At 35.2% G+C, this 27527-nt stretch overlaps 1 protein-coding gene across 4 annotated transcripts in view; it reads right to left on the bottom strand.

Moving 5' to 3' along the window:
* RABGAP1L (RAB GTPase activating protein 1 like) overlaps window positions 1–27527 on the bottom strand; it is a 668427-nt gene that overhangs the window by 606397 nt on the left and 34503 nt on the right. For all 4 annotated transcript variants that reach the window (XR_003005040.1, XR_003005039.1, XM_024758766.1 and 1 more), the window contains exons 2-3: window positions 1872–2042; window positions 171–363 (exon numbers count right to left, since the gene is read on the bottom strand). Coding sequence is in view for 2 of the 4 variants with exons in the window: in XM_024758766.1 (XP_024614534.1) it covers window positions 171–363; window positions 1872–2009 (331 nt within the window). In the remaining 2 variants the exon portion in view is untranslated. The remainder of the gene's footprint in view (window positions 1–170; window positions 364–1871; window positions 2043–27527) is intronic.

Below are 27527 nucleotides of genomic sequence, written 5' to 3' on the forward strand. Positions count from 1 at the left end.
TTTACAGGTGGAGATACAAACAGAAACATAAGAACCAATGTGGGAACTGAAAAGCTGCTGGCCTTGATCTCAGAAAATGAAGCTAATAAAATTTTCTAATATTCATCTTAAAATTTTCATTATCACTTTATCCCATTTCTATTATAGTTTCTAAGAGTTCAATACAGTACCTGTATTCGACGGATCCAAAATTAATTGAAGAGATGGCTTATTTATTTGGCTGGCCGAAACATCTCCAAATGAATGGTCTGAAATCTCACTGGAACTCGGACAATCAACAGGAAGGCTGCTTTGCCCTTTCTCAGAATCTCTCAAAATCTCTTCCATGGCTTTTTCCAGTTGTTCATCACCATTAGAAACTATCTACAGACAAAGCAAGACAATTCGTTTCAATCATAACATGGTTCTGGAACTTAATGAAAATATTTCATTTCTAGAAGAAATTTAAACAATCTAAATATTTAAATTTAAATATAGTTACTGAATACCAAGAATTTATACAGCTGTACCTAATTTCATTAGATATATATAAAATCCTGAGTTATAAACTCAACTAAATTAGAGGATTATTAGTATCAGAAAAGGATTCTTCAGAAACATACCAGGCATTTTCCAACTATATCTGATCTAAGATCTTATTTACAGATATTTTCTTTTCTTATTTTTTTCTTTTTCTCTTTTAGAAACGTATTCTAAAAACTGGGTAATCCTAAATTTATGGTTTTTTTTTTTTAATTTATGTGTTTTAAAGAGGAAAATGGATACATTTAAATAGATAATATGTAGCACTGATATCATTTAAAAGGTCATATTTTTTGTTATCATAGCATAAACATATTTCTGACTCCTTTACAAATTTTGCTTGAGCTGTCAAGGAGTACTACTAATTTCCTTACTCTTAAGTTGACTCATCTTCTTCTTAAAAGCAAGTGAGACACAAAGCCTAAGTAAATAAATGCCTTAAACACATTAATATGAAAATACAGAGTTAAATGAATTTAAAGAGCTGTTTATTTAAATACAGATATTTGAATAAATTTAAAGAAATCCATTGATTAATAAAATTATAAAAATATATATCTTCAACATAATGTAAAATGCGTACTTAATAATCTGATTTTTATAAAATTTTATTAGATTGATTTTATTAGATTAACATACTAACACACCTTTGATATAATTAATATTAAATAAAAGTCATAAATAATATACAGCATTTTTGGCTAATTTCTCTCTTCCTATTTCTAGAGGGTGGTTATGCACTTCCCATACATGTATACCTGGGTTTATTTGGTTCTTTTTTTTTTTTTTTTTCAAGTTAGGAAAGGCAACATAAAAATGAAAAAGAAAAAGGACCACATCCAAATAAAAACTCAACTGCTAAAATTATAAAACATATACTTCAAAAATATTCAAACAAGTGTTAAATCACATACTTGAATGTTACCAGCTGACTTAAAACATAAAAATCATAAAGAAAAGTCAAGTGAAAATAATACATAACTACATACTTATGTAATTAATTTTTAAAACCCAGCAGCAGTAAGAGAGACAAAAATATCCAGATAAATTAAATTTATGTAAGATTTAACCATTAAGTCTAACTTGCCAATTATCCTTTCTCTTCTTTTTTCCCTCCTATTCCTTCTTTCTGAATTCTAAAGTAAAAGATAAAAAACCGAAAGCAAAAACTTCAAAAATACACAAACCAAATAATTAGCATCTGGATAAATCAAACACTGATTCTAGTCTCGAGGTCAGTACTCAAGAAAAACCTTTGGATTTTATATATCTCCTGAGATAAGTTTCACCTAGTTAAAAATAATAATAATAATTTAAAATAATATCATTTGTAGAAAAGGGAAAAATACCTTCAGTTCAGGTTTTTCATCATCTTTTGTAGAAGTATCATCTGCATGCTGAGGAACCAAAACAAATTCTTCACTGTTCAGTGTAGTCACAGAATCCGATGACCCACTAATCTTCTGTAATGAAGCTCTGACCTCCATTTCAGTGCTGCAAACCTCTCTTCCCACATCCACCTGGTCAAAACCACAAGGAGTAAGAACAAAAATTAGTGAATAAAAACATGAACTATTAAGTACCTGATCAATCTTTGGCCTTTAAAATTGGTTCATGCAAGGAAGAATTCTGCTGGCTAGATAATTATCTCAAAACTAGGGAGGCTACCTTCTTGGGCTGGGCCACATAATGGAAATGTACCCTGAGCTTCCACGCTAAAAGAACCATATTGTTCCCTGAAAAACAACACAAACCTGACCATATCTCAACTAAAAGGATTTACTACTATTTGGCACTCTACATATTTCTCCTAGAAATACTTTTTGTTCTTTTTAATAAATAGAAAACTAAATAATAAATAAGTAAGCTAGAAGTATCTACAAATTCATACACAAACAAAAATACATTCACTGAAATTACTTTATAACTAAACCTAAATGTCTGCAAAAACTTATCTCCTCAAGACTAAGTATTGTACCTTAAAATATTTTTTCTGTGTCACTTAAGTTGACTGATTAACATAGAATTCAACACCCTAAGCCATGTATCTTTTCTTTTCCAGACATGTAGCCACTTATCTACAGGAGGCAAAAAAAGCAGGGGAGGTGAGGGGAGCAAAGCTTTCACATTGCATTCATGCAGCAGTAATCAAATACAGTGTGATTCTGTTTTCTGGATAGATCTCTACTTTACACCATAGAAACTCAACATTCTCTATCACTTCCAGAAATTCAAATACTCACACAACTAATTTTAGCTGAACATGTACACTATATAACAGTCAGTATACTCACAACTGCGGTTACATGAGCGAATAAGGCAAACAAGTTGCCTCCTCTCGTGGAGCTTACATCTAGTGAGGAAACAAGCAAGTAAGGTAATCCCAAATCATTCTCAGGCTATGAAGAAAATACAACAGCCTAATGTAACAAAGAGTAGCTGTAAGGAATACACGGACAACTTTAAGTAAGGTGGTAGGAAAGGACTCTCTGAAAGGGAAATATTTGAGCTGAAACCTGGAAGACAGAGAAGAACTATATATTAACCAATCTGCTCAGTGACCAAAGGGGTAATGTGACAGAGAGGTAGGACAAGTAGACCAGTGCTAAAGAATGCAGGACCTTGTAACCATGGTAAGTCTGCTCCATGCCAAAAATTCCCCCATAAATGTTCTTTTTCTCTTTCTAATTAGGTTATTTTGTTCACTGCCTCATATAAATACGGCTGCAATATCTCATTTTGCCATTAGGTGACACTAACACCATTACTCTCAGAAAAAAAAAATTAATAATAACTTCCCCCTTCAAGTTACACTTTAAAAAATTACCTCCTAACGTTACCAAAAATCAAAGTTTCTAATAATATCAAAACAAAGGATAATTACTGCAAACTCCAAGGCCGGTGTAATTAGCTAGCCTTCATTTATTTGTTAGGCATATAAACATCCTTCCTTTTTAAAACCCTTCAAGCACATTCGTCTGTCCTCTAAAGGTTTTTCTCATTTTGCACGTTATATGTTTCTGAAAATGCAGTATGTGTTAGAAGCCATGTTTTTACCCTTCAGGCTGCCCCATGAATCCGTGATTGCCAAGACATCACACATTCCAGGTGTTCTTTCTGTGGCCTATCCTTCTCCAAATCTTTTTCAGTTGCCACTCCTCTACTTGACCTCTAAATGTTGGAAATTCCCCCAAGTTCAAGTCCCGAGCTTTTTTTTCTGATTCCTTGCCACACACTCTAAGTAATATCTCTCATTGCCATGGATTTAAATAGCATCTATATGCTGAAAGACTCCCAAATTTCTATCCTAACCCAAATGTCTCCTCTAAACTCCTGATTTGGAATCCAACTCTTTATTTGATATTTCCATGTGGAATTCTTATCAGTATCTTAAAATGTGACCCACATGGAATTCCTAATGTCCCATCCAAAGCTGTCCCTTATTCAGATTTCCCATTTCAGTAAAGAACACCACCTTCCACCAAGTTGCTCAAACAAAAAATCTGGTTATCATCCTTGATGCATCTCTACTTCTTCATTCCTCTCATTGCCAAGTCATGTCAGCCCCACTTCCAAAATAAATCCCACATCTATCCCCATCTTTCTCCACATCCATTTTACCAACCTAATCCAAGCTATGATCTCATCTACTATAAAAGTCTCCTAACCCATCTCCTACCTCCAGTCTTCTCCCTAATCTACTCTTCACGGAACAGCCAAAGAAATCTTTTGGAAAGTAAGTTGGATTACATTAAAACTCCAGACTAAAATCTTTTCATTAAAATTCAAATAAAATCCAAACTCCTTGCCAGGACTTAAAGGCCTGACACACCCTTGCCTCTGTCATTTTATCATTATGGCTCTTTAGTCATAGAAAGTTTTTTCCCACTTTAGGGTCTTAGCTCTTATCTCCTATCTTCATATGGCTGACTCCTACAGGTATCAGCTTTGTTTCGTCCACTCAACAAATATTTAATGAGTCCCTACTATGTGATAGAAACTGTAATGGAAACTGGAGACTAAATGATTAGTGAGATGAACGAAGGCCCAGTCTTCTTAGAACTAACATTCTTATGGATGTGATAAATAATACAGAAGAAAATTAACTAGGATGACATACTGGAAAAAAGTACTGGAAAAGATGATGAGAAGGGGCAGGGAGCAATATGGATTCAGTTGACATTTGGATTTAATAAGAATAAGCAAACCATGGAAAGAAATAGGGAGAAAGAACTTCAAGTAGAAGAAATAGCAAATACAAAAGCCTTGATGTAAGAAAAGGCTTACTGAGGAACAGAAAGGAGGCCACAATAGCTACATAATAATGAGTATGGGGGTAAGAATACAGGTGTCCCTCAGTATCCATGGAGAATTGGTTCTAGGAACCACCACAGACACCAAAATCCACAGATGCTCAAGTACCATAGCTGGCCCTCTATATCCTTGATTCCTCATCTGTGGCTTCAACCAACCACAGATTGTGTAGTATTATAGTATTTATTGAAAAAAATCTGTGTATAAGCAGGCCCAGACAGTTCAAACCCATGTTGTTCAAAGGTCAACTATAGTTAGTATGAGATGAAATATAGACAGGAAAGGCAGAGAAGCCTGAGGCCACCCTGATGTTAAGGCTATCCCGCATTCCCAACTCTGTTTTGTTCACCAGGGAATATTCCATTCCTACTTTAGTGTCTAGTACATAGTAGGTATTTAATAAATGTGTTGAAAAAAATGTTAAAAGCCCCAATCAGGCTAAAGTTCTCACAACTACCAAATGTGGAGCCAGTATTCGAACTAGGTAGTCTGACTTCAGAGTACATGCTCTAAAACACTACATTATACTGTCTCTTAAAGTCTCCTCATCTGTTCTTGAGATCCAAGGTCAAGATTGAGATCAATGGAACATCACTATGTGTACTGAACTTTCCCCACACCTCTCCTCCTTCAAAACTTATCTGTCTCTTCCACCAAAACATTCTTCTTAGATAAGTGATATTTACACTAATAGTTAATTCTGAATTAGCATGTGAATGAATACTAATGGTTGCTCAATTCAAATAAGATGTCCATTTATAACAGAGGTTTTCTTTAGCCCAAGAGAATGTCAGATATTCTCCCATGCTAACAAGAAAACTATTAGTTTACCATATGTAATTTTGTGACCCCTCCAGAACACAGCTCACCACTTCTCATTCTACTCAAAATTAAGACAGCTCTCATTACAACCATAAAAACTCTGCCTTGAAGGGCGTTATGGATACTTTTAGAAGTTTACCTAATGCTACTTTATTGGACTAAAGATTGCTTTGAACCTCAATATAGAGATGACATGCTTATCAAATTTGCACACAAACACAAAATCTGAGAATGCAAAGTCAATACTTTAAAATATTTCCACAGGCAAGTAATAAGATTTAAATATGGAAAGAATAGTCTTTTCAATAAATGGTGTTGGGACAATTAGATAACCACATGCAAAAGAATGAAGTTGGACCCCAACCTCACACCATACACAAAACTTAATTCAAAATGGATCACAGACCTAAATATAAGAACTAAAACTATAAAACTGTTAGAAGAAAACATAGGAGTAAATCTTCATGTCCTTGGGTTAAGAATGGTTTCTGATATGACATCAAAAGCACAAGTGGCAAAAGAAAAAAACAGTTAAACTGGACTACATCAAAATTTAAAATGTGCTGAAAATGATACCATAAAGAAAGTAAAAATAAAATCCACAGGATGAGAAAATATTTGCAAGTCATATATTTGATAAGGGTCTAATATCCAGATTATATGAGGAACTCTTACAAGTCAGTAATAAAAAGACAAATAATTCAACTTCTGGTATCAGCTAAAGAGCCTGGAAGTCATCACTCCCTTCCCTATAACAAGAAAAGGTTGAACAAACTGAAAATCAATAGCTTTTCTTGGATCCATCAGATAACTGAGGTCACAGGACCAACTGCCATTCCAAATCGGGGGGCAAGCAAAAGAGAGACAGCGACTGAGATCTGTTTACCTGCAGCAAAAGCTGCTGGAGCCATAAACTGGAAGAAACACTTAAATGATAATTTTGACAAATTGCTGGAAGCTAAGTGTGGAATTTGGGTGTGAGAGGGGAGAGTGGGTTGTGGAAGGGTGGCTTCAAATTTTTTGCATATTTAGTTGGTACTTAATAATAAGTAATAATAAAGAAATTTCTAACATTCAAAAAAAGAGAAAGCTGGAATAACTATATTGATTTTAAACAAAGCAGACTTCAGAACTAGAAAGATTATCAGAGATAAAGAGGGGTATTATATAATAATAAGAGGGTCAATTATCCAAGAAAACACAAGAAACAAATGAGTATGCACCTAAGAACAGAGAATTAAAGTACTTGAGGCAAAAACTGATAGAACTGAAAGGAGAAACAGACAAATCCACTATTATACTTGGAGACTTCAACACCCCTATCTGAGATGACAGATCAAGCAGGCAGAAAATTAACAAAGATATAGATGACCTGAATAGCACTATCAGTCGACTTGATCTAATTGACATTTACAAAATACTAATCTAACAAGAAAAGAATATACTTTCTCACAGAGAACAGTCACCAAGGGAGACCATATTCTGGGCCATAAAACATACCTTGGCAAATTTAAAAAAATTAAAACTGTATAAATATTGTCAAACCATAATAGAATTAAGCTAGAAATCTGTAACAGATAGCTTGGAAATTCCCAAATATTTGGAAATTAAATGACACACTTCTAAATAATCATGAGTCAAAGAAGATGACTCAAGAGAAATTTTAAAATACTTTGAACTAAACAAAAATGAAAATACAGTTTATCAAAGGTTGTGGGACACAGTGAAAGCAGTACTTAGAAATATGTTGCACTGAATGCATATACTAGGAAAGAAAAAAACACCTAAAATTATAAAAAACTTATGCTTCCTTAGGAACCTTAGGAAACTAAAAAAAGAGAGAGCAGATTAAAAGAAATAAAAAATATAACAGAAATCAATGAAATTGAAACAAGAAAACAATACAAAAAAATTTAAAAATCAAAACCAAAAGATAGTTCTTTAAAAAGATAAATAAAATTGATAGTCTAGCTAGGCTAAACAAAAAAAAGAGAATACACAAATTACCAATATAAAAAATGAAAGAAGGTCATCACTACCAACGCCCTGGACATTAACAGGATAATAAATGAATACTACAAGCCATTCTATGCCCACAAATTTGGTGACTTAGATGAACGGGACCAGTCCCTTGAAAGACATAAAGTACCAAACTTCACACCAGGAAAAATAGATAACCTGAATAGCTCTATACTTTTAAATAAATTTAACCAACAATAATTAATAAGCTTCCAAAAAAGAAAGTACCAGACACCGATGGCTTCACTGGTTAATTCGACCAAACATTTAAGGAAGAAATAGTATCAATTCTCCGTAATCTCTTCCAGAAAACAGGAGAGGAAATACTTCCTAACTCATTCTATGAGGCCAACATTACCCTAATACCAAAACCAGATTACAAGAAAACTATAGACAAGATATTATAAAATCATCTCCAACAAGGTATAAAAAAATTATACCCCAGGGATGCAAGACTGACACAAAAATCAATGTAATCAAACATCAATAAGCTAAAGTAAAATCATGATCATGTCAATTGATGCAGAAAATGCATTTGACAAAATGCAACACCCATTCATTATAAAAACTCTCAGTAAACTAGCAATGGATGGAACTTCCTCAACTTGGTAAAGAATATCTACAAAAAAACCTATAGCTAACATTATACTTAATTGTGAGAGACTGAAGAGACTGGACACTTTCCCTTAAGACTGGGAACCACGCAATGATGCCCCTCTCTCACCTGTGATTCAATATCATAAGAAATAAAAGTTATAAAGATTGAAAAGGAAGAAATAAAACTGTCTTTATTCACAGATTACATAATTATCTATGCAGAAAATCCCAAAGAATCTACCAAAAAAACCTTAGAATGAGTGAGTACAGAAAAGTCACAGGATACAAGGGCAATACACAAAAGCCAATCTCTTCCCCACATACAAACAATAAACAATGCGAAATTTTAGTTTTTTTAAAAAGCAACAGCATTTACAATAGCACCAAAAAATGAAATACTTATGTAAAAATCTAACAAAATATCTATAGGATCTATTCGTAAGTAGAAATCTACAAAACACTAATGAAAGAAATTAAAGAAGATCTAAATAGATGGAGAGATACTCAACATTCACAGATTGGAAAACTCAATACTGCTAAGAATGTCAATTCTTTCCAATTTGAGTACTTAGATTCAAAAAATAACTTGCTGAGACTGAATAAACAGACTGAGCACTCAACTACAAGCTAAACTATCTACACAAGAACAGGGACCATGTCTATTTTTATTTTATTCACCAACACATCCCCAGCACAGTGCCTACACAAAGTATGGGCTCAATAAATAATCTGTTTAAAAAACAAGTCAATTATTTTGGACATAGCAGGCTGGACTCCTGCATCAGGTAGGAAGTTGTACTGAATGGATTCTAAAGGCACTTAATCTTAAGATTCTCATTCTATGTGATGTGTAGAGGAATTCCATTCCAACAAGTCAATTCAAAATATAACCTAAGTCTATGATTATGCAGCAGAATGCTAAGCAAAATGTTACTTTCTCTTTATATATGGGGATCTGCTATTACATCAAATCAAAAGAAAGAGCAGTTGGAAAATTTTCAGGAGTATTTTAAATAATATGGAGCTCACTGTTCTGTGAACTCAAGACTAATACATCCATTTCAACTCAGCATGTAAAACAGAGCAGCGCACAAAAGCAAAGCTGTTTTTAAAAGCATTTTGTTCAAGGTCTGCCCTACTATAACCCAAAAATTATAATGTGAAATCTGACAAAGCATTTTTATGTTTCTTCAGGCACAGAAGAAGAAAAAAAGACACCAATACTGGGAACTATAGTCTCGGCATAAACATTTTTATTTGTACAGCATTTTAACAGTATATGAGAAAAAGGAAACTAAGCAGTGCTACAGAAAATCTGATAAATGTTTCTTCTATCCATCTTCCTTCTCCCCAGCTCCAAACCCAAAGGAACTCAATAAATTAACTGACTTAAATCACTTAAACACACACTTATCTCCCACACCTATAGTAATTGTACTAATTCTATTAAAATAGCTTTTATTTCTTAATTCAATGCCATGTCATTTTTGTCAAATGAACAATATGATATCTAAATTAACACCTCACTTGGAGGCCTAAAACTACAATTTTCACATGTACAAGAAACAGTATAACAACATTCAGCGAAGTCTAACTGGAAGCTATCTTCTTCCCAAAATAACCAAACACATTCAAAACTATAAAATCATTGTGTACATGGTCCAATTTCTTTCTGTGCCGAATGTGGTTAGCCTACTCCTTGCTTTTAGATTATGTGCTTGTACCTATTCATTTTCAAGTGACTCAAACTAAAATAGAAAACTGAAAATATGAGTGTGAGTCAAAATTGGATAAGCTGGGAGGATAACCAGGGCATGGAAATTAGAATGACTATAGTAGGCCCATTACAAAAGTGGAAACAGGAAATATGCTTAATTTACAAAAAGAAAACAGACATGAATAATTTAAAACATCATTTACCAACCACAATTCTTCTGTGCTTTGAAGAATTGAGTCAGTCCTAGAAAAAACTACCATGACCTCTTTTTACTAAACAGTCCATCCACTATTCTAGTTCTCAGGCAAGAGCCACACCAATATGTATGTATATATGCAAGTGTGTCCCTGCCCCGATTCAAGGCACAGAAGGACCTCATTAGCTCACTTTACTTTGGTGGATACCTGTTTCTATTTGTCCAGCAATACTCTCCAAACCTTTTTTTCTGAGAATATGCTTTCCCTCTACTCAAATCACATGGCTTTTATAGAAACCTCAACCCTTTGGCTAAACAGATCCAAAGGTGGGCACTGAATCCAAACTAGACCAATTAACCCATATCCCTTCCTATAAATTCTTTTTGAATAAGCATGCTTAAATTGCGTTTCTGTCATGTGAAGTCTAATAAGTCCTAACATAATTATATGCTAGCAAAAAGATGTACAAGATATATTTTAATAGGTTGCAGATGGCCATATGGTTTCATATAGTATTTGTGAAAACAGAAATATAGGTGAAGAAGACAAGAGAATCTGAAAAGCTGACAATAATTTCCCAGATCAACAGTACAGTGAATGTGATGAAAGAAAGGAAAAAAAATAGATAAAACACTTACTTGAAATAATTATAGGAAAAAAAAAAAGGATAATACAAGTACCTACAGTCAAAGCATGGTTTAAAAGGCAATAGAAAAATGTTTTATAACCAAAATAGGAAGGCATCATAGGACAAAGAATAATTTTAAATGGTAGGCACATTATGATTATTACATAATATTTCTATGTCATAAAAACAGACGGCAATACAGGAAAAAATTTTTATTTAAGAATTTATATTGGGCTTCCCTGGTGGCGCAGTGGTTGAGAGTACACCTGTCGATGCAGGGGACACGGGTTCATGCCCTGGTCCGGGAAGATCCCACATGCCGCGGAGCGGCTAGGCCCGTGAGCCATAGCCGCTGAGCCTGTGCATCCGGAGCCTGTGCTCTGCAACGGGAGAGGCCACAACAGTGAGAGGCCCGCATAACGCAAAAAAAAAAAAAGAATTTATATTAGGAAGGTGAGATGTGTGGGTGTCTGTGGTAGATCAGATTACTGTTACCAATTTTTTACTTCCTCCCTATTACAGAATTGTACATTTATGCCTCTTGCCATGTTTACTTGGTACTATCTCCAGTTAGAGTAAGTGAAGCAAAATATTTCCCTGCCCAAATAAGTTTGGGCTTAGCCATGTAATCTGCTTTGGTCAATGAATATCAGTAAACAAAATCTGAGCAGGACTTCAAACGTACTTGAGTTTTTTGGCTTGGTCCCCTGAGTTTCTGCCATCTATCATGAGAAGAACATGTACCAGGAAGCCAATGGCCCCAAAATGCAACATGAGAAAAAGACATGGATCCAATCTACAGCCAGAAGAGTCTCCCTGTCAGACCCACAGAACCATGAGTTAAAAACTAAATGTTTGTTTTCGTAAACCATCAAACATTCCAGCATTGTTCCATAGCATCGTAATAGCTAATTCAGTGACCTACTATTTTTAAATTTCTTCAGCATTATTATACTATTTTCAAATAAAAATCAGAAAAAGCTAACACTGCAACTAACAAATCAATCTCCAAGGAGAGATTAATATACTTCTTCAACTATTACCTAAAAAATCTAGTTGTTTCTATAATTATCATTTATATTCCACTGAATTAAAATGTACTTCAAGAGGCTACCCTTCTAATACTAATATTGAACTCTAGGTATACTCAGCTGTGTAAAACTTTGACCCATGCATTCTATTGTAGTTTAGAAAAGCCTACTCAGCAAAATCTCCTAGGCAATAATATAAATGAAAAATATTTTGAAAATAAATAAAATCAAAAATTCTAATGAAGATTGACTTTAGATTTTTCTCTCGGTTTTCCTGCCATAACTACATATGTCATTTATTCAAGAGTAACTTTGATAAAGTTATATACATTATATAGTCACTTTTTGCCTAGAAAACCAAGGATTATCAGCTAAGCAGTTCAGTGTTCCATAAACTTGGCTTAAAACTAATAAACAGCTTTATGCCCAGCAGGTACAGACATATGGTCAAGAGGAAAAAAAATCCATCGCATGATAAACTACACTAAAGAGTCCACTTAACCATAGCCCCCCTTCTTCTGCTGGTCTAGTAAAACCACCTAATACTTCATATGTGTGTGCTGCTGCACAAAGCACGTAGCAGTCAAAAATCTTGAGCTCTTTCTTGCCATGGGAAAGGCATCTCAATTCTATGAACACACTGGTTTCTTTACCTGAAAAATAAGAGGTTTGACTAGTTGATCTCCAAAATCTCTTAAGCTCTAAAAAATTTATACATAATTTATTTTCTTTTTTTTTTAAGATTTTTTTGATGTGGACCATTTTAAACTCTTTATTGAATTTGTTACAGTATTGCTTCTGTTTTATGTTTTAGTTTTTTGGCCACAGACATTTGGGATCTTAGCTCCCCAATCAGGGGTCGAACTGGTACCCCCTGCATTGGAAGGTGAAGTCTTAACCACTGTATCGCCAGGGAAGTCCATGTTTTCTGTATATATCTGTAGATGAAGAATAAATCAAATATAGATGAAAAGGCTGAGGCATAGAGAAATTAAATAATTTCTCTAAAAATTTACAGAGTCAGAAGTAGAATTTAGAAATCCTCAGTTAAGAAATCTATTTACTAGCATATTATATTTCCAAGGGCTGGAAACTATAACACTATTACAAACATTTTCATCCCATTATCTCTTCCGCCTTCACATAATATACTCTATGAAAGTATACCAAAATATAACACCAAGCAGAATTAAGAGGGAAAAGGAGTGAATTAATGTTTACTGTGTATTTCCCACATAACTGGCACTAAGTTAACAGAAGAAGTACCAATTTGTTGCCTCTAGTATACACTCTAAGTAGTAACCAAAACTGCATGAACCTGGCAACCAGACATGGTTCCTGAAGCTAAGGGAAAGAATAAGGGTTTCCCTATTGCCCTCTTCGACTATTTGATCCGCACAAGCTCAGCAGTCAGGGGAGACTCAGTCATTGCCCAAGAAGACGCTGCCCAAGCATCAACACAACTCAGGAAATTAAGTCAAATGATTTGTGGGTTCTTTCTATTAAAGCTTACAAGCAAAGACCTGACCTCTGTCTTGGAAGTACAGAGCTTTCTGCGTATACTAGGACACTGAGTAGTTTTAAGATACGCTTGACTTAACACCTTCTAGCTCATGAGAAGAAATTTAAATGTACAGTACCCAAAAGCTTCTTGGCATATAGTGTGAATGTACATTTGTATGTGTGTAGGTATTTATATCTGCCTAGTTCTACAGAATTAGTGATCCATATAAAAGAGTGAGAATTCATGAAAATCCCTCAAATTAACTAGGTTTCAAGAAACGTTATTTTTCCCTGATTTGGCAGAATTTCTAACAAAGGAATAGTATACATTTCATACTACTTCTTAATTTTTTCAGTAAAATGATTCAGTAGGATGCTTATGGGAAAAGTTAAGAAATGTGAAAAAAAGTTTTGAAATACTAAAAAAAGGACTCTGAAATCTGTTGCACAAAAACAAAAATAAAATACTGAGAATAATTTGAAGAAGCTAATACTTCTTAAATATTAAAATTTCATAAGTACATAGTTTCTATGAAATTACATAATGTCATGTGTCTACTAAAGCAAAGGGGAAGAGGGTCTTGCTGAGTTGAAACTGTAAACTACAAACTGAGTCACTAATCAATGGAAAAATAATTCACAGTAAAACCTGTTCTAGTACTGGTTTCTACATTACAAGTTTTCACTCTCACAAGGCAAACGAAACTCAAGGATACTTTATATCATCAGAAGAGCAAATTATTCAATGGCTTCATAACCATTTCTGTTGAATACCCTACCTAAAGGATGTTTTTAAAATGCTTTCTGATATTTTAAACAGGTAAAGTGTGATAAAATACAAACCATCAGAAATCCAATATTTGACTAAATCTGCATGTCGATGTCCATCTTGATATCTGTCATGCCTTTGAATCCTGGGTTAAAAGCCACAATAGACTTGCTGCCATACTGAAGGCAAAGAGTGGAATATTAGAGCCTCAGGGTCTCCAATGCCATTCACACAGAATCCAGTTAATTTTTTTAAATTAATTTATTTACTTTTTGGCTACGTTGGGTCTTCGTTGATGCGTGCAGGCTTTCTCTAGTTGCGGCAAGCGGGGGCTACTCTTCTTTGTGGTGCGCGGGCTTCTCATTGCAGTGGCTTCTCTTGTTGTGGAGCACAGGCTCTAGGCACGCAGGCTTCAGTAGTTGTGGCACGCAGGCTCAGTAGTTGTGGCTCGCGGGCTCTAGAGCACAGGCTCAGTAGTTGTGGTACGCAGATTTAGTTGCTCTGTGGCATGCAGGATCTTCCCAGACCAGGGCTTGAACTTATGTCCCTTGCACTGGCAGGAGGATTCATAACCACTGTGCCACAAGGGAAGTCTCCCAGTTAATTTTTTAACAAACTTTCATTGTTGTTGCTGATGTTGAACACTTATTATTTGATAGGCATAGTTATAAGATGGTCTTCTCCAACTGTATATCCAAGAGACATTTCAAACTCAACACATTCAAAAATCATACTTCCAATCTTTCCCCCACCAACCTACCAGTCAACCCACACCACCCTCCCGTAAACTTTCTCATCTTGATTGATGGCAACTCCATCCTTCTAGTTACTCCAGCCAAAAATATTAGAGTCATGCTACTCCTTTCTCTTTCTCTCCTTCATCAATCTTTCTCTCTTCCTCCCTCCCTCTGATTTCACAGCTATACTGTCAGCAAATTCCTTTGGCTCTACATTTAAATCACATCCAGAATCGTCCATTTCTCATCACTTCCCCCGCCACTACCCAGTTTTAGCCACCATCATCTCCTACCTAGATTATTCTAAAAGCCTCCTAACTAATCTCCCTGCTTCTTTACTTGCTCCTCTATGGTCTATTTTCAAAAGCAGCCAGAATGATCCTTTTAATTTAGTTCTTACCAGTCCTCTGAGCCCTCCAATCAGAACCCTCCAATCACTCCCCCATTTCATTCATGTAAAAGCCAAACGATCTTGAAAGTCATTACCCGCCTGTACTACAAACTTACCCCTTCTCATTACTTTCCTCACCCCACCTTACCTTACCTTTATGACTTATTCCCTACAATTCTCCACCTTGTTGACTCAACTCTACCTAAAATGATCTCCTTATTTTCTCTCAAACAACCCTGGCACACATGCTCTGGTTGTTCAAAAACAGAACATTCTTCTCCCAGATGTCTGCTTGGCTAACACTTTCAGTCCCCTGTTCATATCTTCACTCAAATCTCATTTTCCTGACTTACCCTGATTACTTTATTTAACACTGCTTCCCCACCACCAACTTCCAATTCCCCTTTATCCTGCTCCACTTACTCTCTTTTTCCAGAACACTTATTTTCTAACATACAATCTACTTCACTTCACTTTTGTATTATATTTACCGTTTATTGTCTTTCTCTCCCACTAGAATGCAGCATCTTCAAAGGCAAGGATCTTTGTTTTATTCTTTGATGTAACCCAAGCACCTATAAGAATGTCTGGCGTGTAGCAAAGAGGTAAATATTTGCTGAATGAATGAATGAATGACTGTCCAAGATGAATAAACTTAAACTTCCTAAAACCCAAAGAGCCATCTAGTACCCTCCAGCCTGATCAGGACTTTGTCTCTAAAGCGACATGATGAGAACATTGATGGTTTCTTTCATTGGGTAACTTACCAGCATACATTCTGACATTATATAGAACTTCCAGGGGTTTATAATGAGGTAAGTAGAAGACAGTGTAAGTTAAAATGTTAGAGACCTCCTCACCGAATTTCCCATTTATGCAACAATAATGAGAACACCGACTAGACAGTCAGTCATATTAAGACGTTGTTGTATTTTTGAGAGGGTGAGTGTAGTGGTATTGTTCCGAGGGAGTCCTTGTCTTTTAGCAATACATAGTGAAATATTTACAAATTAAATGATATGATATCTGAGATTTGTTTCATATAATCTGGGGTAAGCACAGGGGAAACCAGATTGCCATCATTGGTAAAAGGTCATAGGAACACATATCATTTGCCCTGATTTTGCATATGTTTGGAAATTGCCAAAATAAAAGGAACAAAAAAGCAAAGTAATAATAATATGGAAAGTAAGTTAAAAAAAATTAAAAAACAAAAGCTTATATTTCCTTTAGCATCTAGCACATTACATGGCACCTAAATAACAAATAAATGATGAAAGGCTAAAGTACAGGTCAAAACTAAACAATAGTTTCTATAAACTACCATAAGGACGAGCAGATTAAAACAAAAATTAGCGACCAAACTGAGGCCCTCCTTCAGAGTCAAAAAAAAATGCCATTCACTGTGATGGTCACAGTGACTTCAGATTTGTATGGATGACTGGGACAGAATGGGGAACACAATGAAAAGATTTTTCATCTTTTTTCAAGATAAAAGGCATTGTACTATATTCCAAAAAGGTCATTTATATAAATGCAAAATATAATCAACAAGGGCAAGAGAACATGGCTGAAATTTTATGTACCAAATAACACTGCAGCATAATTATTAGAAATACAAGGATCAGGACTTCCCTGGCGGTCCAGTGGTTAAGACTCCGTGCTTCCACTGCAGGGGGCATGGGATCAATCCCTGGTCTGGGGAACCAAGAACCCAGATGCCATAAGGCACAGCCAAAAAAAAGAATACAAGGATCAAATTGAGTAGAAAACAAATATAGTGGGAAACAAACATTATCTCAATCCCAGAAAGATCAAGTAAACAAAATAATTTTAAAGAAACAGAAAATTTAAATCTTTGAACTATTAAGGTAATATAAACTAGATATAATAAAATTTTTATTCTTCAAAACATAACTTGTACCACTGGAAGCAGTTTCAACAATCTCCCCAGCTGATTAAATCTACTCTAGTAAAATGATATTAGCCTAATTGAGAGCTACCCATTAGCTCATGTACAGATAAATGTTTGTTGGTTTTTTAATTCACATTCAAGTAACTGGAGATAAAAATCTAATGGACTAAGTACAAAAAGGTATAAAACTGTCCCATCAGGAAGAGAAACTGTTATTTATGCTAACTTACTCTGCTAATTTGCCAAAGAGTAAGATGTGATATATGTGTTTCACATTCTAGGAATACCAGATTGTTAGCTACCACCTACATAAGAGTTTATATAAAAACATCTCAAGTACCTGAGTGTCTGCCACATGGTAAACACCAAATATGTACTGAATTAACAAAATTAAAAATCACTGAATACTTGGGGCAATAAACACATCAGAGCTACAATCACAGATTATTTAAAATGTAAAAATGAGAATACTACATATCAAAATCTTGCTGGTTTTGTTCCATAATACATTTACAGTAATATTATCGTGCAAACGGCCACAATCTGAAAGTGTCAACTGAAAAACTATTAAAACTAATAATGGTGGCGCAGTGGATAAGAATCCGCCTGCCAATGCAGGTAACACGGGTTCGAGCCCTGGTCTGGGAAGATCCCAGATGCCTTGTGGCAACTAAGCCCACGCGCCACAACTACTGAGCCTGCACTCTAGAGCCCACGAGCTACAACTACTGAGCCCGTGTGCCACAACTACTGAAGCCCATGCACCTAGAACCCGTGCTCCTCAACAAGAGAAGCCACCGCAATGAGAAGTCCACGCACCGCAACAAAGAGTAGCTCCCACTCACAGCAACTAGAGAAAGCCCACGCACAGCAACAAAGACCCAACGCAGCCAAAAATAAATAAAATTTAAAATAATAAAAAATTAAAATTTCTGGGGCAAATAAATATATGATGGGAGGACAACCAGATAACCATTCCAAAAAAGATCAAACTGGATTATACCTCAAATCATACACAAGACTAACTTCCAAATGCATCAGAAGTTCTAAATGTAAAAAATAAAATTATAAAAAATTTTTTAAAATTTAAAAAACTAATAATAGATTTCAAAAAAATAACATCTTTTAGGACACTAAGTACACAAAATAGTGCTCCTCATTATTATTATGATATTTCTCTACTTTCACACATTTCATAATTTTTTACTTTATATATTGACACTCTTAGCCTACCTTTTTATAATAAGTGCCAAATGCAGTAATTTATATCCACAGGGCAAAGATTATTTCCTATTCTTCTATGGTGACATCATCTGCCCCAGAGGAAAAAGGTCATCTCCTCTGCAGCAGTGCCCACCAAGTAAAATCCCTACACTCACCACTACCAAGGACAGGTGTATGGTCCCATCCAAAGGCTTCCTTGGCCGACCAGGTAGTGGGAAAGTGAGTGGGCCTCCCTCGCCAGGGACCCTGAGTCTCTGGAAAGAATTTCAACCAGCCTCTGGATTTTCCTCAGCCTAAAAGCAGTATCTGGCTGTTATCTAGAGATTTCACACTTTCTTAGCTATGTATAAATAGAATATATTCACCCCACACACACACATAAATCAATCATGTTACTATTAGACATTTAATCTTTAAACTTTTTCTGAAATATATTCTCTGTGAAGATAGGAGATAATCAGTATTGTTTTTATTATTAAGCAAGCCTGCCAGAAATAAAATACATTAATTCAATAGCTTTCTTTTAGGCCAGCTGTATCTCATTACTCGAAGTCCAAAAGGAGGTAGGAGGAACCCATTCATGAGAGTCAATAAAATAAGTGTCTAAGAATAAACTTCTTAAATATACAGACTTAACAAAAAATGCTAGTAAACTCTACTGAAGCCAAAAAACTCTGACAAATAGAGACAATGGTGCAGGATAGTAAAATTCAGAAAACAAACCATTAGGTAAACCAAAGGTAACACTTTACACAGTGTAAAGATGCCAGTTTTTCCAAGCTGATTTACAGGTTCAGTCAAATTACATCAAAATTTTAAAAAGAAGTTCTTGTGAAACTTAACAAAATAAACTAAACTTTAGGATGGTGGTTAAGGGCATGAGCTCTAAAACCAGAAGACTGCCTGGGTTTGAATTCTGGTCCCTCAGCTTAATGTGATCTCAAACTAAGTATTAAACCTTTCAGCATCTCAATTTTTGTGTCTCTAAAATCGTGGTATAATACCAACAACAATGGGCTGTTACGAAGACTGAATGTGCCAATACATGCATTAAAAAACAAACAAACAAACAAAACTTGGCCCACATTATGCACTCAGTAAATATAAAGTGGAATCAACTGATTCACTTTGCTGTACAAGAATCTAACACAACATTGTATATCAACTATACTCCAATAAAAATTAATTTTAAAAAAATATTTGGAAGGAAATATGGGGGGAAATAATCAAGAAAATGTGGGTAAGCAGGGAAGGTATATTACCACATAGTAGAAGATAGATAAATTAAAGTTATGTAATACTGGTATAAGAAATCACAGGTAAATCAAAGAAACAGAACAGAGAATTCAAGAGCCTACCAGTATAAGAATCTGGTATAGGATTAAAGTGACATGCTACAAACCATTGGTGAAAGGACAAGTTTATTCAAAACATTAGTGGAAAGAGGAATTATTCAATAAAAGGTGATGGGACAACTACTAGGGAAAAAATTAAATTTGATCCCTACCTAAAACCAAACTCCAAATAAATGTTAAAAAGATTTTGGTTCGGGCTTCCCTGGTGGCGCAGTGGTTGAGAGTCCGCCTGCCGGACACGGGTTTGTGCCCCGGTCCGGGAAGGTCCCACATACCGCGGAGCGGCTGCGCCTGTGAGCCATGGCCACTGAGCCTGCGCGTCCGGAGCCTGTGCTCCGCAACGGGAGAGGCCACAACAGTGAGAGGCCCGCGTACCGCAAAAAAAAAAAAAAAAGTTACATAAACACATATTTTCATTGTCTAGGGAAAGTAAATGTGCTAGAAAATTATATTGCCCTGTACAAATCTTACTGAAATTGTTCAGAGAGAGAAGTAAAGCTTCTCTAGGAAGAAAAATGATCTTTAGCTGGTCTATAAAAAATAATGTTTATATTAGAACTTAACTACTCATGCAGGAGGAAGGAGTGAAGAATTAACTTATGAAACAAATGCTCCATGTCAAAAAATAATAATCATTCAGCTTTGCGGCAAAGTCATCCAAAATGACATTGTTTTCATCTTCTCTTATTCTGAAATAGAATAAAAATGAAATTAATACAGGAATAAATGTTTGAGGACTTCTTGAAACTGATAAAAGTCTTCCCTCAAGAAGATCCAGCTATTAGAATTTACTGACTACCAGTGACTACTGTGAAAAAAACAGATGATCAATCACTCTAAACTGAAACAAAGCACAACTCCAAAGAACTTAATGGTCAGAGATAAGTCCAAAGACAAAACAGGTTTTCCTTAAGGTAGAAAAGAAAATCAAAGGTAAGTTTATCAAAATATGATAAAAGATGTCTTTCTTTAAAATGTATACTCTACCTGGGATTAGATAATGGTGCACAACCTTGTAAATATACCAAAAACCACTCAACTGTACACTTTCAAATGGTGAACTATATCTCAAAAACAAAAAATCAGTGTCTAACTGACATTTATATGCAAAACCTTCCAACAAGATATGGAAAATATATGTAAATAATGTTACTCATCAGAAATTTTGTGTTTAGCAAGAATCTACTATTAAGCTGTAGCTTCTATATGTTCCAAGATTTCTCTTCTCAAAAAACACGGGGGGGGGAAGGGCACAAGTACATATTTTGTCTCCCTAATAAGCTACAAGATTTGAGTATCTGAATGGACGTGTAAATCCTTTGTTAACATTCTCCATAAACAGTCTCTATGTGAGAGAACCTTGTCAGAGCTTGCTAGAGTTTCAGTTTAGAGTGGTTGGTCACTAGTTTTTTTTTTACATTAGTCACTGACGCTCAGTAAATTCTAATAGCTGGATCCTCTATTGTGGGAAAAATGATCATGTCTTTGCAGACCTAAGCTGGGATTTGGGCTGCCTGATCTCACTGACAGCTACAGCTATGTTCATACAATAAAGAATGTGACACCTGCCACTTCTGATTAGGAGCTCTATGTTCTAAGCAAGACAAGTTCTAGGTTGTCTACCTCAGACAAGTAACTGTCACTTCTCTAAAGCCTCTAGAGCCTAGAACCCCACATGCGTAGGATTTCTCTTTTCCAGGGCACAAAGGGCAGAAGGCAGCTAGGGGAAGTCAGAATGGCATCTCTTTATCCTGAGTCCAAAGTGATGCTACTTTTACCTCTGTTCTACGAAAATAAATAAGAGAACCCCCCAAAAGTATAATCTAAAATACCTAATTTGTATTTCATATGAAAATATTATAAATAAGTAAATATTAAACTGTTCATTGTAAAGGTTTATTTTTCCATTTTTATATAAAAAAGTATAATTGATTTCCCTGTAGACTAATTACTCAATTCAGACAGCCATCAGTGTCAGGGAAAAATCTAGCCAGCTGGCTCACGTTTCCAACCCAGGAAAATACAACTGACCTGAATTACAGGCATCACGCCTATGATAATTACCATTTACTGAGTATCTGTGTATTTATAATACTTCCAAAAACTCTACAAGGTAGCTATTATCCTCACTTTATAGATATGAAAACAGGAAAAGAATAGCTGTTAAGTAATTTGCCTGAGGACACAGTGTTAGTATACAGCTGAGGCAAAACTCAAAACCAACTCAACCCGACCCCAAAGATTCTGTGTTTTCCACTATGAAATGACACCTCTCAAAAGAAACAGATACAATAATAACATCTAACATTTGAGTGCTTATTTTGTATTATGCACTTTACATTCCATGTAACCCTCACAATATAAGATAGAGCTAACATTAATCCATTTTTATAAATGAAGAAACAACAGAATGCTAAATGATTTACCCAAGGTCACAAGACTAGTATGGCAGTTGAACAGAGAGACCACATTCTTAACCACTACACACACACACACACACACACACACAAACACACACACACACAGAGGCATGCGCACACTGCCACTCATTACCTAGCAGGCACTGTGCTATATACTTTTCTTTCTCTTTCTCACATAATCCCTCCAAGAACAACTAAACAAACTCTAGATTTTTAAAAGTTCAGCAACTATTATTCCTCAACTAAAACAGCCTTTTACTTTGCCATTTCAGTGAATTTTAAGTGGTAAGTTTAAGAGAAAAAGTAGCCTAAATCCAGAAGACAAATTTAGAAAGTCCTCAATACATTAAAAATAAATTTTTACTATGCTGCCACAATTTTATCTATTGTACAGTCTTCCTTCATCCTCAACTACAAACATTCTAAATCTGCATGATTAACTCTGCTTTTTCTTTAGTTAACATACAGTCAGAAGCTGATAGTTATTATTAGCACTTACCATTTTACTACAGGTCAGTTGCTTTGCCAGGAGCTTTATATTTGTTAATTAATTTAATTGTTAATTGGGATTAAAAAGGAATTAAGTAATTCACCCAGGAACTACACAACCAGTTAGCAATGGAAACGAGATGTAAACTCAGGTCTAATCCAAAATACCACTCTCATATTATGCCGTACCTTAAAATCTAGGGAATTTATTAAAAGAGATGTATTTAGGTTGACGAAATGGGGGAGCAGGGCAGAGCGATCCTATATTTTACAGTAGGAATAACCTTGGAAGTCAGAAACTAGTCACTCCATCTTTGAATTATTTAAAAAACATTTAAATGATCAATTGGTTAACAACGAAAAAGTACAAGAACATGCAGCACTGGATAAAAACTAAAAATTTCTATAAATGGTCATGTCTATCCAACTTTGAGAAAATGGAACCACCAGAATGTGTCATAATTTCCAAAAACAACCTCTAAAAATGGAAGAAAATAATTAAGTACTTGCCTAAAAGATGCCAAAGAATCTTTTTTTAATGTGCATGACATGGATTCATTAATTCAAACATTTACTGGAAGTCCATTATATACTTAATACTATAAGCTGGAGGATGAATCAAACCTGTGGGCTCTTTTAGGCCCTAATACCTATAACAGCATAGAGGGTCACTGAAGCTTCTCCAATTGCCACATATGCTTTGGGGATTATTTGATCTCTTTAAAAATAAAAGAAAGCAAAACTTTCAGCACCTCCAAACAATTCTCCCCTACTCTCCCAAAATATACTTAGACTCTTAGAGCAAACTATTTATCTAAGCCAGTTATTGAACTTGACACAAAATAAAAATGAGAATATTTCAAAGCATAAGAATTAAAGGGACAGCACTAGTCCCATGTAACAGGTTCACAAATGGAAGCATTCATCTAGAGGAGTTTAAACAGCCTCTCTTAATACTGGCTCCTTAAATCACATTGCAAATCACAAAGCCCGCAGCTTCTATGTAAACTTAACATAAACAAAACAAAAATCAGTCTTATCTGAATTCAAATACTCCAGGCTTTCACAACTTCAATTATCAGGATAACAATTTTTAACTCTGTACTGACTTTTACAAACATAAGATGGAACAAAGACATAAAAGAAAGTTCTAGTTAATTATACTGAGCTATATTTCTATGCCAAAACCAAATCTCACCAAGAAGTTATAAAATACTTTAGGTTATAGGTTAAAGCTGGTGAGTAAAGTGATCTAACTGGTTCCAAAGTCTGACTATTGTTACATTTTAAAGCCATGGTCAAAACTTCAAATATAAATAAGCACTCCAGGACTTCCCTGGTGGTACAGTGGTTAAGAATCCGCCTGCCAATGAAGGGGACAGGGGTTTGAGCCCTGGTCTAGGAAGATCCCACATGCCTCGGAGCAACTAAGCCTGTGTGCCACAACTACTGAGCCCGCGTGCTGCATCTACTGAAGCCCGCCACCGGAATGAGAAGCCCGTGCACAGCAACGAAGAGTAGCCTCCACTTACCACAACTAGAGAAAACCTGCGCCCAGCAACGGAGACCCAATAAACGCAGCCAATAAATAAAATTTTTTTAAAAAGCATTCATTCTAAAAGCTTGGAGCAAATACAAATGTACAAAATGTTCAGCCTAATTCTATCAATTAATAAGTTAAAAGCTGGTATAAATCCTCCAATATGACAGTCTCACTTATTTAGTAAAGTTGTAAAGATAAACTCTGGCTGTCCCAAGGATTTTTATTTTACTACATTGTTGGGAAATTTGAGCTCAGTTTAACCAAAGGTATTTTCTTTTAACCTAGTTAAGTCACAGCTGAGATAACAGTGAAATAAACAAGTATTTCTACCATGAAAAACATAGCCTAGTTACAAATACAAAATAAAAATTGACTATTCCTAAAGGGTATGAATAGGCCCAGACAGTAAATATATAGTCATAAACACAGTAATGCTACTTTATACAAGCAATCCCTTCTTGATTCCCAAAGTTTACACTTGGGAATTTAACAACTGTAAACCAATACCCAAGCACAAAGTAAGAAGTCAAAGGTCTCCCCAACCCCACTTAAATTCTCCAGCTTATCTTTTTAACATACAGCTAAACGTTATTTGTTGTACTTTTTCCCGAAAGGTAAAAAAAAAAATTAGGCAGGAATTCTTTCCTGCTTCTGAACAAAGGAATTCCAATAAAAACTCACATATATGATAACAAAATTACCACCTCTAAACCAAGTTCTACAAATGGAAAATTGTTTCCAAGAAAAAGCAGCAAAGAAACCAGAGTAGTTAGCTTGACATCTGAACTTCACTTCCCCCCCTCCCCCAAATATCAGCAAACAACTTTCCTCCCACTAGTCAAAGCCCGCCTCAGGGCTTAAATTCTCTGTCCCTGACTTTATTTTTTATTTATATATGTCATTTAAGTAATAGGTTCTTAATATGCTAAATATCACTAGTCTTTCATAATAGCCCTAGCACACAACTTGAATAACACTTGATACTATGACAAACCAGAAGATGAAAGTTTAAAAAATGAAAGGATGGGACCTTTTACAACTTGTCATAGTCTTGTCAAAATACGTCAAACTTCTGTAAGCCAAGAACATATTTCAATGTGTTCTATCAAGAGAATGATGAAAATAAACAGTTGGAGAAACACAGAAATGAAACTCATATTCGATATATCCAGAAATAAAACTCATATACTACATCTGAAGTAAATTCTAATCTATTTATTATGTTTTAGATATAGCTACCTAGTAACAGTACATTGTGCTTTGGGAGAAAAAAATTCTCAATATCCTCCTTGCTTCACAAAAGTACAATAGTATTCCAAACCCCAGGTCACAAAGAGATGTATTTACACATGTTGTACAAAGTTCATGTGTGCCCTAACAATAAGAAAAGAAGTGGCCAGAGAGCAAGGCTATCTGTGCAGTGACAATATCCACGAGCATCACAGTAGACCAAGGCTGGCTTCTATAAAAATATCTTCATCTAAATGCAGTTAAAGGCATGTTCCCACAGCCTAAATACTAACTTCTGGTACCTATCTCTTCACTTTGTGGCTTCTAACCAGTAACGCTTAGAAATCCCCTGGGGGAACTGCTGTCCTTTCAGTTCAGTTCCATTATGAAGTATTTTCTACCTTTCAAATGTCAACATTTTAGATTAGCATACTTCACAATGCAGAGTAACTTCTGCAAAATAAATTCTTTAAATAAAATGTCTTAACCAGTGAAAGAAATAGAGAAAGAGAGAGAGGGAAAGGGAGGGAGGGAGGGAAGGAAGAAGGGAGGAAGGGGGGAAGGGAAAGGTTTAATGCAGACAATTTAGAAAACTCAGCAAAGCCATGTCTTAAATGGCTTTCTTCATGTACATTTTTTAAACCAAATCAGTAAATAGTAACTGGTCTCAGAAGAGCTCCAGACTTCTTTATCCAAAGAACAACATAATTTAGTACCCGGAATCCCAACCCTTGTTACAGTTTCTAACATCAAACAGATTGTATACACCTAAACCTATGTTTTAACCTTATTTCATTCCATAGATAAAGGGACTATTTACCCTGTTACACATATTCAAATTTTAATGAAGTACTTTAGGATCTCCCTTAATCTGAGTAAACAAATGTACAGCAAGAGGCCAGTCAAGAAATACTTAGTAAACAATAATTATGTGCAAGGCATTCACATAAAGTTTAAAGCAGGTCAGTGCTTTGGGGGGGTGTTGCCACACGCTGATATAAATAATACCTTTCTTTCAAAATATCAACATGTTGGCTCAAACAAATTAAAGCTCCTATTTCAAATGACACAAGACAGTTAAGATAAACAGATGTTCACTAATGCATGGTTGACCCATATGCTCCCTTCCCCCAAAATGTGGAGAATATTATTGAGATTTCATTCTGATAAGAAAATGAAAACTTATACCTGGTGGTCTGTATAATATTCATACAGTCAAGTTTGCAATATAAGGGCACATCAGCATAAAAACAACTGTAGCCTTTGCTTTCATGAAATGAATAGGTCAAAGCAGCAACATTAATTTGAAGGCATACATGTTTTCTATTAATAATACAATTTGGAATGTAACAAGTATCACATACTATGTGTTTAATGTGGCAGTTGTCATTTTTAAAGATTTAAACATTCAAGGTCTATTTTGTTGAGAATAAATAACAGTTATCATTTTATTACTATTATTTACTAAATGCTTACTATGAACCAAACAGTATTGGGTATTTTAGTTATCTTTTTGTTATTTACGTTCACAACAATCACTGAACTAACTGTATTCCCACCTTACAAATGAAGGAATACATTCAAAAGATTTAATAATTTGTTCTAGTTAATACAGCTAATTAAATACAGAGTCCAGATTCAGAGCAACCAAATCAATCTCACTTTACAGCAGTCTTTCCTACAAGGACTGCCCACTGGTTGGGTGCCTGGAGGTGATCAGGGAACGGACCAGGTTAAATGGCTGAAAACACGCCTGCCTACTTCCCTGACCAAAGTTTCCATCTGAATGAACTCCAGCTGTGGCAGGTTTTCACTGCACTGAAAAAACAAAAACAAAAAAACCCTACTCTTCTGTTCTCTTACTTCTGTGAGGGGGCTTTCCCTTCTTGCTAGGAAGAATGCAATACTGGAATCCTTACTACATTTCCCAACCCATCCTTACTAGTACTAAAGCTCAACACTTGTATTTTGTCCCACATTTGGCTCCTTTTTTCTGTTCTCAATGAGTTAAGAACCTGGAAAGGTGGAGAAGTGACTTCATCAGACCCTTCTGAAACTCCAACTGACATGTACAGCAGAGTTAGAGAAATAGAGGAGGTTAGAG

Source organism: Neophocaena asiaeorientalis, unplaced genomic scaffold (genome assembly GCF_003031525.2).
Source record: "Neophocaena asiaeorientalis asiaeorientalis breed wild unplaced genomic scaffold, Neophocaena_asiaeorientalis_V1.1 scaffold182, whole genome shotgun sequence".
In the NCBI taxonomy this organism is placed as follows: domain Eukaryota; kingdom Metazoa; phylum Chordata; class Mammalia; order Artiodactyla; family Phocoenidae; genus Neophocaena; species Neophocaena asiaeorientalis.